Below are 16,215 nucleotides of genomic sequence, written 5' to 3' on the forward strand. Positions count from 1 at the left end.
TTTCAGAATTTGGATTTTCGGATTAGGGAAGCTCAACCTGTAACTATTTTTCCTTGGATATGCTGCTGGTTGAAATGGCCAGGCAGCATTTTACAGAGTATTATTCCTTTAACCAAACATCCCATTGAGAGGAAAGCAAGAGACACACAGCTAAATGGACAGCAGCTCCCATCTCATCACAGGAGAACCTTTTGCAGCCAAGTGAATCCCTGGGTTTTCCTTTTCCCACCCCATCACATCACTTCTTTGCGATCAAGATCAAATTCAATCCTCAAACAGAGTGTCACTGCAAATTGTTTATTAAAACACAAAGCAATGGACAGTGAAAAACATCCTGATTTTTTACTTTTTGGTGGGAGTGGGGTGGGGCGTGGAAGGGGTAGGGACAGATGGAGACAGCCCAGAAGGAAAGACAGTTCTATCCACCCCTACTGCTTCCCTGGCCAGCCAGGTTCAGAGCCCCTCAATTACATCTCACTGTGCTGCTGTAAACGTGTGTTGTAGCTACAAAGAGCTGGTTTGGTCTCCGTAGGGAGAGGATGGGAAATCAGAGTCGGAGCTACAATGGTTACTAAGAACTTGACATTTTTCCTTCAGTACTTGGTACAGAATAGAGCAGCCAGGCCCAAGTTGGAGGGGCAGGGTTGGTTTCCTGACAAACCAGGTTAAGCCAATAATGGTTGAAGAGGCTGCCATGTACTCAGAATGGGCAGCTGGTCCTAGCCTGGGAGAACATCGTGGAAAGAAAAGGAAACATTCCTTAAGTCCAAGGAGGGAATTAATCCAGGGTCAAATTTCTTTTCATTCCCTGGATCATGACACACCAGGGAAGAGAGAAGTCAAGAATGTCTCTTTCCTGGTTTTGCCATAACGTCTCTCCCTGCCAACTCTCCCCTCCCACCTGGCAACTCAGCTCTCCTTTCCCGATAGTTGTCCTTTGAAAGGACGGAAAATGCACTTCAGTTTGTTGTTTTTCCTCATACTGAAATAAAGCACTGAAGCTCAAAATAGAGGTGAGAATGGAGTTCTGCTTTTCCCAGTGCCATGTGCCCCCATCTCACAAGACTGCCTGGATACGAGAGGTGCCAAGGCCCTCTCTGCCAACTCAAACAGGCACTACTGTTTCCCTGCCTGCCAGCACAATCCTGGCTCCTTGTTTTTATATTCCTGGGGGTAACCCACCCCAAGAGATCCATCCTGCTCTTTTCCTGCCAGTCCAGCGAGTCTCCAAATCATCTGCTCTTATCAAGATGATTTGGCCACCCAAAGCAGGGTAGACAAAAGGCAGCTGAGGAAGGACAAACCAGATCAGCAGCAAGCCACACATGTGCAAAGAAGAAACCCTCACTTACTGGGCAGCTGACCCACTGGTGCCAATCTAGCCTGCTTACCCCGGGAGAGGTCTAAACACAGAGAGTCCTAGCTTAGACTAAAAGGGAAAAACTGCTCTGATCTCTCTGAAGCTTGAACATTAAGGCTTCTTTGCAATTTTCTTAGAGCTCTTTGATCCCTAATTATATCTTTCCACAGAAGAGAAGCAGACTTCCAAGATTTCTGAATAGGTCTTGGGTGTTTCTAGTTCTGCTTTGGAGACTTTGCCTTGCCCCATTCTCCTTCCTCAGGGGCACAGCAGAAGGAGTACCAAAGCATCCCTGCCTTTTAAAAAAAAAAAAAAACAGGATCATCTATTAGTCTCTCTCACTTTGAAAAGCTCACCTGCTCTCCTAGGTCCTTTTGGAGAGGCATGGAGGACAATATCACATGTTGCCACTAGATGACATTAAGGTTCCTCAAGGCAAGAAGACAACTGAATTATGTCAGAGTTGGCCAGCAAAGGGGAGGGAGAAGAAGGGATGGGGAAGCAGCCCCATGGCAGGAAATGTAGGACCCCTGCCCAGACCTGAATCTAAAGGCAGCACCCACCCTGGCTCAGAGCAGGAGAAGAAAAGGCACTGTGCTGACCAGGGTGGGTCCTTCGCCAAAGCCCAGAGAGGGTAGACCTGCTGATTCTTTCCCTGGGCTTCCCAAGATGAGCCAATTTCTAGGGAAAGGGATGTTTAAACACTAGGAAAAGAAAATTACTGCTGCTGTTTTTTGAAGTTCTTGGCTGAAATTCTAAAAGCCATGGCCAGACCTTCCCAGGAAAGGCTAGAGGCAGGTTAAGAAGGAAGAGAAATTCCTTAAAACAGAAGCTTCTCCAAAAAAGATAAAGAAGTCAAACCACAATTCTAAAACTGGACCAAACAATTCCTAGGCACCAATAGGGGGAGGTAAACTTAAACTTTACCCCATTTCATCAAAGCCTAAGTGACCTCTAATGTGATCCCAGTTTCTCTTTGGCAGTGGTAGCAAGAGAACATGATCACACTCTCAAACCAACGGGTGGCCCTACAGGTCAGGGCTAGTCCTCCTGGGAGACTAACACCACTGACACTCAAAGAAAACTATCTTTCAAATTACCAGAACTCAAGGTATCCACTGAGTAGCTTCTTTTTTCGGATTTTTCAGAAAAATGGAGCTGGTTTAGGAGACCTGGATCCCACAGACTGTTTCTTCACATGATGTTTCAGTCAGCAAGAGTAAGACCCAGAAAAGTCCGATTAGAGATTGGCTGGCCTCTGACCTAAGTCAGAACTAGATTCCAGTCTCTCAGCCTATCTCCAGCAGACGTCTTTGTATGGTCCTCCCAAAAACTGAACTGAAGCCACACTTCTGGAAAAAGGAGTTTCACCCTGGTTGTCTGCTCTTGTCTTTGGCCAGCTAGGGCTCTGTGGGATCTAAAAACCTGGGACAGTGAAGATCCAGTAGAAGAGCCCAGGCCTCTCCTCCCTCACGCCCTAACTGGTATCACTCATCATCTCCCAACCCAGTCAGACTCCCTATAGTGCAGCCTCTCAGTCCTAGCACTAGCTCAAAATACAGATGGGGACCAGACAGTGCAAAAAGCAAAAGATGAATGAGTAATTCTTGACACACACAATACAAAAATAAAAATAAAGAGCACCCCATCCCACCCCCTTAACCTAAACTTCATGTACCTATATCATCTTGGAAGAGCCAAAAAAAAAAACCAAAAACAAAAACAAAAAAGCTTTCAAGTTCAGCATCATGAGCTGGCTGTAGCCAGCCATAGGCAGCTCCTGTTAGCTGGGTGGGCTTGGCTCCAGGGGAGTCTACCCCAGCCCCCACCATACTTCTTCCTGTTTCCTCACTTCCTCTTTAGTTTTTGTTAGCTATAGAAAGATGTTCCTTCCTTTCAAACACAACCAGAGAGGAAAGCGCCCATCCTTATCCCTGAGCTCAGGGGAAAGGGGTGGGCTTGGAAACAGAGGCAGAGGCAAAGCTGCTTGGCTTACAGTACCATTAGGAAATGGCCCCAGGAGTCAGGGTTTCCTTCTGAGACTCTGAGTCACTGAAGGGATGCGTTAAAGTGAGGAAGCAGGACCCCTCCTTCCTCAGAGAGATCCAGGCAAACTAACAAACAAGGCAAAATGAGGGCATCTTGTCTAAACCACTGGCAGTGGCCCATAGCTTTAGGAAGTTGTGATGGGACAGGAACCAAAGCCACTGTCAGAAGCCCAATTAGTCAGCATGTCCACTGCTCCAGGCAGTTAGTCCCCAAGACCAAGTCTACAGTACCTCATCCTTTAGAAGCAGGGGAGCTTTGAGAAGCACTCCAGGAACTGCTCCTCTGATTGCAGCCTCAGGCCACAGCCATCCAGCTGCCTGACTCAATACTCTAGTACTGAGGCCCAAGTCACAGCAAAAATAAAGGGCTACAATTCTCGAATGACCAAATGCTGCCCTGAGGTAATCATTAACAGCCAAAACCCAGGACAGGAGCCCAAGAGCTACTCACTTTGTCACACAAAGAGCAGTTCAAATATATGGAGTTCTTAAAAAACTAATAAGGCAAACATAAAATTAAACACATTCTAGAAAGATGGGCCTGTCCTGAGACTCTATTCTGCTCCGGCCCAAGCTGAAGCTAATCCTGCCTCCCATCCACAAAATTCCTTTAGCTTGGCTGGGTCCTCTTCTCATTGTTGCCTTAACTGGGAAATGGATGACAGTGACCAGAAAGGAGGGGAACAGGGAAGCTTAATTTCCTGCACAAATTTTTCCAAGGAATTCAAGACAGACATTTATATGCTAAGATTAGCTTCAGAGCTGCCAGGACTACGGCTGACTTGAAATCTTTCAGCCCCATCACACCAAGAAACTGACTACTACTTAGACAGGAAAATTAAAGGACAGAGGGGCATACTAAAATCAATGAGAAGTGCCACTGGGCCTATATAGCCAGTCTAGTTCCTTGGGACAGCTCTAGGCATAAATCAAAACTGGCTGAATTCTGATACAGAAGGACATGGGAATACATGAACATCAGACACTCTAAACAGTGGTCAGTCACTTAGTAGGGCTCAAGTCTCTGAGGTTGCTCTTAAGTTATGCTAACATAAGCCTTTTCTAATCCAAAGACCAGAAGAGACTTTTAAGGTCAAGTGTTCTGTTGCTGCAGGCTGGAAAACATCCCTGTCCCCTGGCAGCACGACCCTACAAAGGGTCCAGTAAAGAACTGCTGGGTCAGGTCCTCCTGGCTGCTGGCTCAAAGATCCAGGGAGGGAGATAACAACAAGGTGAGGTGGTAGAGGGTAAGACATTCAAGCAGAGAGAACTTAAAATCCCCATGTCTCTTCCCTTCTTGGCAATAACTTAGTGGATGGTTGAGAGGGAGAAGAGATTTCAAATGAGTCAGATAAAGAAAAAAATTGAGAAGAAATCAAGTCCCCAACAGGCACTGAAATCAAATGATTTGTTGTGGTAGCAAGTCAGAGGCAATCTGAGGACCTGATATAAACTAATTGTCTTGGATACCAGACAGTCCTCTAACTGGCACGTCAGGGAGATAAGCAATGACAAAGCTCAAACACTTAAGGTGAAACCAACATTGGATTAATCCAGAAAGGCTTCCAAGTAAGGAAGCATTTACTTTTCTTTTTTAAAATCCCCCTTCTTTTTTCTTTTTGTCTTTACCATACAAATTATACACCATCACACACACACACTCAATCCCAGGACATCTGAAAACTTATCTGGACCTAACTTCAGAACATACCCAACTCCCAGTGCTGGTCTTCTCAGGCAATAAGATGACATTTCCCTGCTGTTAATTTCTAACCTAAAAAAGGAACTGTGACTGCTCTGAGTTCAGAGTTCTTTCCACTAGATATACAAATGAGGATCCTTGAACAGGAAGGATCCAGTTTACCCTAAGTACCTTAGAGAGGAAAGAGATGGCTGGGGGCCAGCCACAAAGAGAGGACTAGTACTGAAGCAGGTCTGGGACCAGGTGGTGGATGAGGGCTGCTCTCTACACTCACTCTGCCTCTTTTAATCTCCTTTAATTTTTGTGGGTTTTTTTTTTTTTTTTGCCTTTTTGTTCTTGTTGTTGTTAATCATTGTGAAAAATACAGAAACCAAAACCAACATGTTTGGTTTCTTTCCCACACCCTTTCACCCCATTCAGGAGGGTCATTTGTTCTCACAACCGGCAGAGACAGAAGAGGGTTGGAATGAAGACTCCAAAGGCCACCAGGATGGGAAACATGAGGCTGCTGTTGTCTGAGGCATAGGGGTTGGGTGTACGGGGGCCCGACTGCACCCGGTTCTTATTGGTCTGTCTTTTGAGATTAGACCCTTCATCATATTCTTCTTCTTCTTCTTCTTCTTCTTTCTTCTCCAATCCTGGATGAGGCTGAAGCTTTGGTACATCTAACACAAGAAAGAAAACACATATTAAGTAAACCCGCAGCATTTAAGTGAGACCCTACGAGCAGCAAATGAACCACAATAAAGAGACTCCTGTGACCTAACCAGAGTCCACAGGAAGGAACAGAAGCAGCAGAATTAGCCTCTGGTCTACAGAATAGCAGAGTGCTACAAAAACTAATCTCTAGATTTAATAAGTAGTACAAGCCCTGCCCACAGAGCAGCTCACTATCTCTGATTCCTGTTGTACTTCTCCTCAGAGCCTCAAGAGGACCAGATTGGACAGCGATAATAACCCAACACCCAAACCTTAACCTTTTCAAATATCTCCTACTCCCTCTCACAAGCCCACCTTCCCATTTGATTCACACAGCAATTGAAGAGCATTCACAGAGTTCTGGGTCTTGGCAAACACTATCCTTCTGTCCTGCCTCCTCTTTATGGACTTGAGCACAGATCTGTTTGGTGGTAAGATACCCTCCTAGATACAATAATATCAGTATTTGGGGGACATCAAGACAATAGGATGAGATCTTCAGGGCATTCAAGATGAGTTGGGAAAAGGCACAAAGGTGGGATGGGGGAGAAAATTCACTAAGACTCAAGCTTTCTCTGCAAAAATCAGCCTGAGAAGTTGCCAGCCAGAATAATCTAAACCTTGAGAAAGAGATACACTCTAAGGCTGGATCCCAAGGACAAGGAAACATTAATAAGTGAACTTTTCTTCCAGTGTAGTCCAGAAATGCTAGAATAAGGACTCCTTTTGTCTTTTTGTCCTAAGAAATAGAGGTCAAACAAAGAAACAGGATAAGGACAACTTTTAGGTAATTAAAAATAACTACAGGAGTCAGGACACACAAATAAGTACCATTAATAATCCCAATTTAAAGAGAAGTTAAAGGAATTGTCCAAGACCAAATAGCTGATTAAACAGCAGCAGCGAGATATGAACACAGACCTTATTCAGAGGCTTATAGCTAGCACCATGTTACCCTTCAGCCTCATCTGTCTGACTCTGAATTCCCCACAACTTGGCTTTAAGTGTTTCCTAAATAGTGATCAGCTATATTATCTCCCAAGGGTTCTCTCAACCACATCCCTCAGCCCAAGCCAAAAAGCAGGTCAAAAATACAACTTACCATCCACAGTCCCAGCCATGATGTAGAGTGCACAGACTTTGGGATTGTCATAGTATCCCTAAGAAATGGGAAACAGTGGTCAACTACAAACAGCAGCATCTTCCCCTGCATCCACTCTTCTGAGCCCTTCTTTAGCTGTGAGGCAGAACAGGGGCACAGCTAAATAGGGGTGTTACCTTGACAAACTCAATGTAGAGTTTCCCTGTGAAAGTGGATACCTCCCCCTGGACACTCAGCTTCCCCTTCCTGATGCTCATAGGGATGATTTCATCGTGAGCTGTGCTGTGCCCAACACGATCGAAGATATCCAAGTCCTTCACTACGACATGGCCATTCAATCGTACATCAAATACCTTCCAGATTAGAAAAGGAGACAACATCAAAACCATCAATTTTATACCCCGTCAAGCAGTTAAATATCATGCACCTGCCTGGACTTCAAGTTCAAAAATAATTTTTAAAAGACTGGGTCTGGATATAGTCCATGGTGGCTAGTGTCTCCTACCTGGGCTAAATCAAAGCCCTGTTCCTTCAAAGCCAAGGAGGTTTCATACTGGACTTAAGGAACAAAGAATACAAACAAAAAGCTCAGCATGGAAAGAAGGAAATTCATAGGAAGGGGCAGAGGAAAAGAATAAGGCTAAAAACAAGAAGGTGCTCAAAACCAAGAAAGGGGAGGTAACCAGGACAGCCTTAACAGGATCAGTTAGTTGCCAAGAATCAGGATTCTGGCATTGCTTTCTGTCACCAACCCCCAAGGCAAGTACAGCCTCATGGGCAATAAGACATAGCTTCCCTAGGGGGCAGAAGGACTCCAGCTTTTCCTCAAACCTCATCTGTTCCTCCCTTCTGGGGAGGCTCTAACATTCTCTGGCCCCATAGCAGAGGAATGTCCAAGGGTAACAATGTCCCACTGGTCAAGCAGGAGTCTGACGAAGCCTCACCTTCTGCTGGGACTGTGCAAAGTAGACCTCAGCAAATTTCAACACCAGCACGTAGTCCCCCTCCTCCTTGATGGGCACTTCGTAGCCAAAGGTCTCCTCATTGTACCGCTCCGTTTGATACAGGATCTGGTCCTCAGGGTTGGAACGCAGGATTGGCAGTTTCATGCCATAGTCTGAGGCTGGGACAAAAGAGAAAGAATATCAGAGGCAAGACACAAAAGAAGCGCAGAAACCCCAGAAGTGCCACAGGCATTTCCAGGGCAATGCTAATAACCCTCTCAGTGGAAGGGGCCACCACCTCTGGCCACCTCGTTCCAAACAGAGCTCACACAAAGGCAGGAATCAGATAGCCATTACCAAGGAAGAGTAAAATGAAAGAAACTAAACACTAATCATCCCAACAGCCCCTATAACTCTCATGGCAGAACTTTTTGAAAGCACATTAAAATGACTTTTCCGTGACTATATGGAGAATGATGGGAAGAAAACAAGTCCAACTCATTATTAGAAGAAAATGCCATGCTGCAGCTGCCTGGTTCCCTGAGAGGGAGAGCTTTAGAGAAACCTCCTAAAACAAGGGCAATGGCCAGGAACTATATATAAGATGATTAAGTTCAAATAATGTTCTTTTCTCATTCAGAAAAGCTCAGTTGAAAATAAACAAAATATTGGGTTAGAACGGTCACTCTTCTTTGTATTTATTACAAATAAAGATTCCTGCTTTGTTGTTTCTTTTTAAAATCATTTTTATTCAAAAAGTTCCAAGGCTGGTCAAGAGAAACAGGCTCATAAAAAGAGGGGTCTGATGCTAATTTCCTTTAAGCCCACTTCCCACAGACTCACAACTCTACCTGGTCTACTGAATGAACAAATGGCAATGGCGGGGGGAGGGGTGGGTGGGGTGCCTGCAAAGCAGTGAAGCCATGCCATTCTCTCCACAAGGCTAGAGCCATACTGGAGGGAAAGACAATCTGCCAAGGTCCTAGTGGCACCTCTGGCTTAAAAGGCCGAAGTCCTAGGGGAATTACCTTTCACAAACTGACAAGGAATAATAAGGCAGTGTAAAAGTAAAGTTACTCACCTTGAGTCAGTATCAGAAGAGTTGAAAACCTCTACTGCCCCCAGCCCTCGACCAACCTTGGTAGGAGACAAGTGGTATATATGTGTTTTTTATCCCACACAACAAACTAAACTGGGGTCTTTCCTCGAATATAAGATCACATTCTAGCCCCAGAGAGATGAATAGTTATGCTTCTTTATCCTATAAACACAAGAAGGCTTTTCAGTGTTCCATAAGTCTACTTTCAAATCTACAGATGTAGCAGTAGTGTAATCTCTCCTCCAGCATAAAATTAAGATTTTGAGACAGCTTTCCATTCTCACATGGTGATCCTGAGACATTTGGCACCGAATCCTTTGGGAAATTGCCAAGAGCAGTCCCCTGAGCTTTATCTTCTGAATCTCCAAAACTTCAAGGGAGAGGACATGACAAAATGTAAATAATTAACTAAAAGACCCACTGGCTGAGGTCAAGCCCTCAAAAAAATAAACATTACTGTTAACAGTTCCTGTAGGCGACATTAGCCATAAGATCAGATGGACTGATGAGACAATGGAACAGGAAACTCATTGCACTTTTGTCTTAAGACTTTTTTCTTCCTATTTCTTCTCAAGAAATCAAAGGGTAGCTGAGTAGCACTACAAAGATGTACTGCTAACACACCCCACCTCTTTCCCAGGCTCAAAAAACCATCACTGTGAGATACAAACCTATAAACTGTTATTTCTCTTCCAACCGAGCTCTAAGAATTTCCTTCTTCCATAAGGACCGTGATCCTTACAGATTTGGAATATTAGCTAGATTTGATTTATAGATAGGCAGAAATTTTGTGCATGTGTGGGCAATCTTTTTTTCTCACCAAGTGGAAAAAGTGAGAAACTGACAGTAATGTAATCTGTGGCAGTCTCAGTCCCACAGCTAAGAAAACTCAGCCATGTGAACAAAAATTACTTAACAGCCTTGGAATTACCTTTAAATATTTTCCCTGTAAAGCCCAAGTGGCTCTCTCAAGAGATCTGCCGCATGCAAAGTTGAATTTGCCCAAGTCCCAAGAGACAGCAGCAAAAAGGACTTTTCTTCCCTCCTTAGCCTTTATGCATTCACAGCTAAACAGATTTCTCTAAAGTACAATGAAGTGTACAGTCAGCATACAGCTGAAGTTGGCACAATACAGCTCAGACAGTTAACCAAAAAGGAAGAGGGCCAAAGGACCTACATTGTGTCTGCTGCTTCTTAGTTCTAGACAATTGAGCAGCCAAGTTCACTAGAAAATTTAGCCCAGGTTTTAGAGTTAAGATGGGCCTGGATTTGAATTCTTACTCTGCTACCTACTAAATGAGGCTGAACAAGTTGTTTTCTTATCTATAAAATGGGGATATCACATACCCCACAGTGTTGTGAGGATAAAATAATCTGTAAAGAGCTTTATACAGTGCCTCACAGGGAGAGAGACAGACATACAGGTATACTTAGCAAGGATGTGCACACAATAAGCACTAAATAAATGCCTCCACTCTGGGGCATTTGGGGAATGGACCAAAAGGAAAAGGAAATGATAATGCTAACAGGAAAACTGCAGCTGGGACCCACTAGAATGGGAAAGCCAGAATGAGAAGGAACCTGTTTTAGGTGAGACCACCAGCATGAAGCTCTCCTTGGGGTGGTGAGCAATGTCGGAGCTCCAACTTTAGGCATCCTAACCACTAGATTATCTTCTGAATCAATTGTTTATCAAGTAAGGCCAGTTCCTAAAAAATTATTCTGAATAGACCGAGGCAGGGAACACAGGGATTCAGTAACCTAAATTCCCTACCTGTGAATTTCCCTACTTCAGGAACCTATAGATGAAGACTACCTGTTAGGTGACAGTACAAGGAGAGCCTTCTAAACAAGTCCCATGGCCTTAAGCAAATCAGAGGCAGCACTGACTCTCTTTCATTTCATCTTTCAAGCTCTTATCTCCCAAAGGCCAAATCCTTCACGAGCTGAAAGAAAGGAAGCCGAGGAAAGGGTCTTCCTTAGGACTACAGAATTAGCAATCTGATAGGCTCAGGTCCCCAGCCAGCTTTTTCCCCTCTGAAGCCATGTTCTGCCCTATTTTTAATTCCATGTAAAAGGTCATCAAGCAAAGAAAAAGATAGAGACACTTTAACCTACTCTGGACAGGAAAGTTTTCAGAGTGGTGTTACAGATTTCTAAAGCATGAGAAGTTTTATTGAAAACGGTAACAAGGAGGCTTGATTAATTCAGCTGGTTAGAGTGAAGCCTTATAACACCAAGGTCACAGGTTCGGATCCTTGTACCAGCCAGTCCCCTCCCCCAACAAAGAGTGATTGATAACAAGGCTTAGAAAGGTAAAACAAATAGGTCATAGAACTTTAGAAGGTGTCCTTCCCCTAAAACCAAACCAAATTCTGTGCCCTCAGGCCAAATATCTGGGTCTTTTCCTAGTCAGAGTCAAGAGGAACCCAGAATGACCAAATTAAGAAGAATCTGGAATGTGGGGCATGCCAGAACCCCAAGGTGAGAGCTTCTGAGCCACTTTCTGTGGTGGTATTTCCATCTGTTGAAGCACACAGGCAGAAATGAAATTTAATAAGCATTATGAAGTGCCTTTGAAAGTCTAAGCCACTAGGTCCCTGGGCCACTCACAGTTACAAGAACGCTGAACTACAAAGAAACCATACAGAAACAGCAAGTTCAAAAGCAAGCCAAAGCCTTATCTGGACTAACTTGGCAACAAATATCTGAATTCATTCAACATAAAACGAACTTTCCTCAGTGGGCTGGAAACATTACAGGCATGTGGGAAAAGAAGGCATACAGCTCCTACTGCAATTAGTGTAAATAGCTGCATGAAGCAAGGGTCTCCAAATACCTGGCACACCCGTATCCAAACAAGGCCTGAGAAAAAAAGGCAGAGTGAATAGCTGCACTTCCCTTGGTGGGGCTGACTCAGCACATAAAGAAACTAAAGAGCTGCCTCCTGAAAGTACCTCCCAGACCTAATGCCAGCAAAATGGTACTCTCAGGAACCTGGTAATGCCATGTTGTGACAAGCTGGTCCAAGGTACAGCTGACACACCCCCCCCCCCAATCCATGCTACAATTCATACCCAGATTGTCAGACTGGCAGACAGAGCAGCGCAGGGAACCTTCACATACAATGCCCCAAATGCCAAAGTCTGAAACAGGACTCCTCCCAAGGAACTGCAACAATGAGCCAATAAGCCAAGGATAGAGAGCCTGGCTGACTGCTGACCAGGACAAAAAAACAAAAACAAAAAACCCCACCTGCACCAGCAAATTAAAACCAAAATTTCTGAATAAGGGCAGTACCTGGGAACTAAACCTATGTGGTCTCAGTCAGCTTTTTCCTCTGCACAATGGACCTATGAAGACAACACAACCAATGCAAAGCCTGGTATCTGCTAAGTGAAAGGAACCATCTGCACACTACCCTTATCACAGCTAACTCAAGAAGCAAAGTCCACAAACTGTCGCTAGTTTCAAGGGTTCCTTCCTCACTGTCCACATTCATGAAGAAAGAGGAAGGGTCCAGGATGGAGACAGTAATGATCTCCTTCTATAAAGTCTGGCTCTGGCTGCTGTTATGGCTGCTAAAGACCCTGACTCAGCTTTAACTCTGGCTACTGTAACCTACATGCCAGGGCTAAACAAATTCCAAGACAAACATAGAACTTCAATAAACAGCCTTGTGTTCTCAAGACCTTCACATGCATGAAAACAATAAACTCCCTAACATAACAAACTCCAGGACGCTGCAGTTAACTTGGAGAAACTAAGTTAAACCCTTAGTAAAGGCAAGAGCCAAATCTGGGTATTGTGGAAAAGAGTGAGAGAAAGTCTGTCTCCCAGTTGTCTGGAGGTGGCATATGGCCAATTTGGCAGCCTCTGAACCCAGCATACAGCATAGAACATAAATCTCTTTCCAACATATGAAGCAAGGAATTTCCTCCTTAAACCTGTTTTCCAATCCTACTTACAGAGGAAACATAGAGTCTAGAGCAGATTTTCCCAAAGAGTGGTCTCGGGACAACCTACATCAGGAACCCCTGGTGCAAAAACCTGGGTACTAGGGAAAAAGTTTAATCTATTCAGTCTGCAATGGGGAGCAGGAATCTGCATTTTTAACCAGCTCCCTTGGCAATACTTAACACACACTAACTTTGGGAACTGAGCAGCACTGTAAAAACTACTGTTGCTCAACCAGTTAAGTCACAATCATGTTCTCCGTGAGCTGGAATCATACTTCCCAGGTCCACCGGGGGTAAGCTGTACACACTCTGATAGAATACGCAGATCTTACACTGGTTGACTAAATTGACAAATAGCTACCAGCCTCATGTGCAGGATGGCTTCAATATAGCCACCCCTGGGAGCGGCCTGCAGCTTCTACTTTTAAGTACACATATTCCTCGCTCCAAAGGAGGGCGGGGGAGGAGGCTACAATCAAACTTTCCTGGCCCATCCTCTTCGAAGATTCCTTTCTATTCTGGCTAAGAATCAAGCCCCGCTCCTGCAGAAGGGGCAAAGAAAGCGGCCGATTTCTGGGTCGGCAAAAATCTACCAGGAACTGTCTCGATAGGAGAGCAGGGGCACCGACGATCTACAACCTGTGAGGCCTCGAGATGGCAAGAGGTCGCCCTCGTCTTTACTCTTCCAGCTTGAGTGGGGGTGAGGGATTGAGAAACTGCAGTATGCGAGGTCCAAACAGAACTTCTTATCAACTCTGCCTCGATGGCTTTTGATAGCTTAGAGCCAGTGTAAGGCCCTGAGGTCTGTCTGACCCGGTCCCTGAGAAAACTGCAGAGAGAAACTTCGCTTCAGAGAAGTAGCCAAAGGGTCGAGGCAAGGGCTCGGGGCCCGCAGCCCTTGGCCGATTGCACCCAGCACTGCAGGCCCTGGATCCCGCGGCTCTGCTGAGAGGCTCTCACCTCGGCCCACCCGGCCTTCCAAAGGGTCCTTGCGGAAATGGATCCCATGAACGTCCACATGCGCCTCGCCACCCGCGTTGACGGCCCAAATGACGCTTTCTGGCAGTCCGGCCCCCGCCGCGCCGGCCGCGCCGAGCCCTGGCCCCCGGAGCGCCGGCGGCAGCAGCAGCAGCAGCAGCAGTCGCAAGAGCGCCACAGCGGCTCCCTCAACCGCCCGGGCCCCCAGCATGGCGGCCACCACGCAGGGCCAGCCCCCACCGACCCTCGTTCTCGGCCGGCTGCCAGGCCGTCCCGGAATCAGAAAAACAGCGCCACGGGCCGCTCTGCCTCAGCCACCAGGTACATATCACTCTCAGGCCTCCTTCTCCTCAGCCACGGGTGCCACCTCCCACCTCGGGAACAACCTACCCCGCCGCCCAACCCCCGGCTACGGCCCTGCAGCCAATAAGCGCCCGGCCTTCATTAGCTACCCATCGCCCCGTCGGGAACCGCCCGCCTATTGGCTGCCAGGCGCGGGAAAGGGCGTGGTCACTCCCAGGCGCCGGCCCAACCATCGGGTACGAGACGGAGCGCGCGCAGAGGGAGGGAGTTCGGTTGAAGCGGCGGTTCCATGCGGAAGTGGCGGGTGCATCGCCCAGGCGGGCCCCGGAATCCCGCAGCTGAATGGGAAAGGTGGCTTGTGGGGGAAGGTTTAGGATAGGGCGCGCTGACACATCGTCAGCACTTCCGGTACTCTAGATCTCCGAACAGGTTCTGGAGGGGGCGTTGCTGACTTTCCCGCCCTCTCTTCCTTTCTCAGAGACAGACACGAGCATAAGCTCTAGTAGAAAAAGCAATGAACACTCTCCCGACCGAACAGACTCAGTCCTTTTCCCCACGTGAGGAAGAGAAACCATCCTTTCCCAGAGAGGCCACATGCACAAGTCTCCAGGGCACGAGTCCCACGAGGATAAGGCCCCGCCCCCACCCTTTACGGATCTCGGAGCGGGAGGTAGCGTCCAAACGGCCGTCCAATCAGAAAACTCCAACGCAGCGGAAACTCGTGGCTTTCTGAGGGAGGGGCTCCAGGCTGCCCGCATCTCCATGGCGACAGCCTCTGGCGGGCCTTGACCGTGGAGGGGAGGGGGCGGGGGCGGGGGCCGGGGTTTCCTCGGCCCTGGCGAGGATAGTCCCCGGCGGTACCCAGTCTGGAGGTCTGGGCTATCTGTCATAGGCACGACCTGAGTTCTTTCCCTGCTCTTTGGCAGGTCACCCAGCACTATCACGTTGGTGATGCTGCGCTTCGGTCGCTGCCCAAAATCCCATTTGGGGGATGGGGAAACTGAGGCCCATTGAGTCTGAGTGTTGTCAAATGGTCGCACCAATGTTTAGGGCAGAATCAAGGCAAAAAAAAAACAACCGTTTATCTCTTTGTTCCACAAACACGGAGCCTCTACTACTAGGGTTGTCAGATTTAGCAGATAAAATACGGGAAACCCAGTTAAATTTGAATTTCAGATGAACAAATGGGACATACTAATACTAAGAAATAATTCATTTTTTCTCTAAAATTCAAACATAACTGGACTTCTTGCATTTTATCTGACAACCCTACCTACCACATTGTAAACAATGAGCTTTGTGCTACAGTGAACAGAAACACACCTGGGGCTCTGCATGAGAATCATAGACTTTGAATAACCCATGACCCAATTATTTATTTACAGAAGTTAGAGCAGTGATACATGCTATAAAGGAGCAAAACAGGGTGCCAAAATGGAGAATATCAGTGGAAGAATTAAATGCACTAGAATTCCTTCCCCAGTTCCCAAGGTCAGACCTCACAGGGGTAACTTTTGGAGGTGTTCCTTCCTAGTCTCACTTTTTTCCCCCTATTTTGCAAGTATGTGGCCTTGCTTCCTCCTGTAGACATGTTTCTCTTCCTGAGGCATGTCTGGGGCCTTACACTGGGGCTCTAATTCCACTCTCCTTTCTCTGAGGATTGTCATCTTTGGAGGAAACTGACAACGCAGAGGCTTGTATAGCTCTCAGGGCAGGGGCATGATACAAATAGGAAACAGAGGCACAAAGGTGATGAGAGGGCTTGCTGGTTAACTAACTTGGGAGAGCCTACTGCTGATAACACCAAGGTTAAAGGTTCGGATCCCTTTATGGGCTGCTTCCAAAACAAAAAAAGAGAGAGATGGTGAGGCTTCCCCCGTCTCAGGTAGTCAACCTGCAGAGCCTGTGTTCTTGCCTTCTGTCTCCAGGAGCTTATGTTTATTTTATCCTCAAGGCAGTCTAGTCCAAGAGAAACAATCACAAAAATAGATTAAACCTTTGGGGAGGCCTCAAAAGGCTGA

General features: G+C 46.4%; 1 protein-coding gene across 1 annotated transcript; it reads right to left on the reverse strand.

The window, feature by feature from the left end:
- Positions 1 to 281: 281 nt before the first annotated feature.
- MLEC (malectin) lies at positions 282 to 14,252 on the reverse strand. The gene is made up of 5 exons (XM_008569350.1): positions 13,874 to 14,252; positions 7,856 to 8,034; positions 7,088 to 7,264; positions 6,912 to 6,969; positions 282 to 5,775 (listed from the first exon to the last, which is right to left on the reverse strand). Exons 1-5 carry the CDS (start codon positions 14,100 to 14,102, stop codon positions 5,546 to 5,548), a joined length of 873 nt encoding a protein of 290 aa, XP_008567572.1. The 5' UTR covers positions 14,103 to 14,252; the 3' UTR covers positions 282 to 5,545.
- Between the last annotated feature and the right edge of the window lie 1,963 nt (positions 14,253 to 16,215).

Source organism: Galeopterus variegatus, unplaced genomic scaffold (genome assembly GCF_000696425.1).
Source record: "Galeopterus variegatus unplaced genomic scaffold, G_variegatus-3.0.2 Scaffold487, whole genome shotgun sequence".
Lineage (NCBI taxonomy): Eukaryota > Metazoa > Chordata > Mammalia > Dermoptera > Cynocephalidae > Galeopterus > Galeopterus variegatus.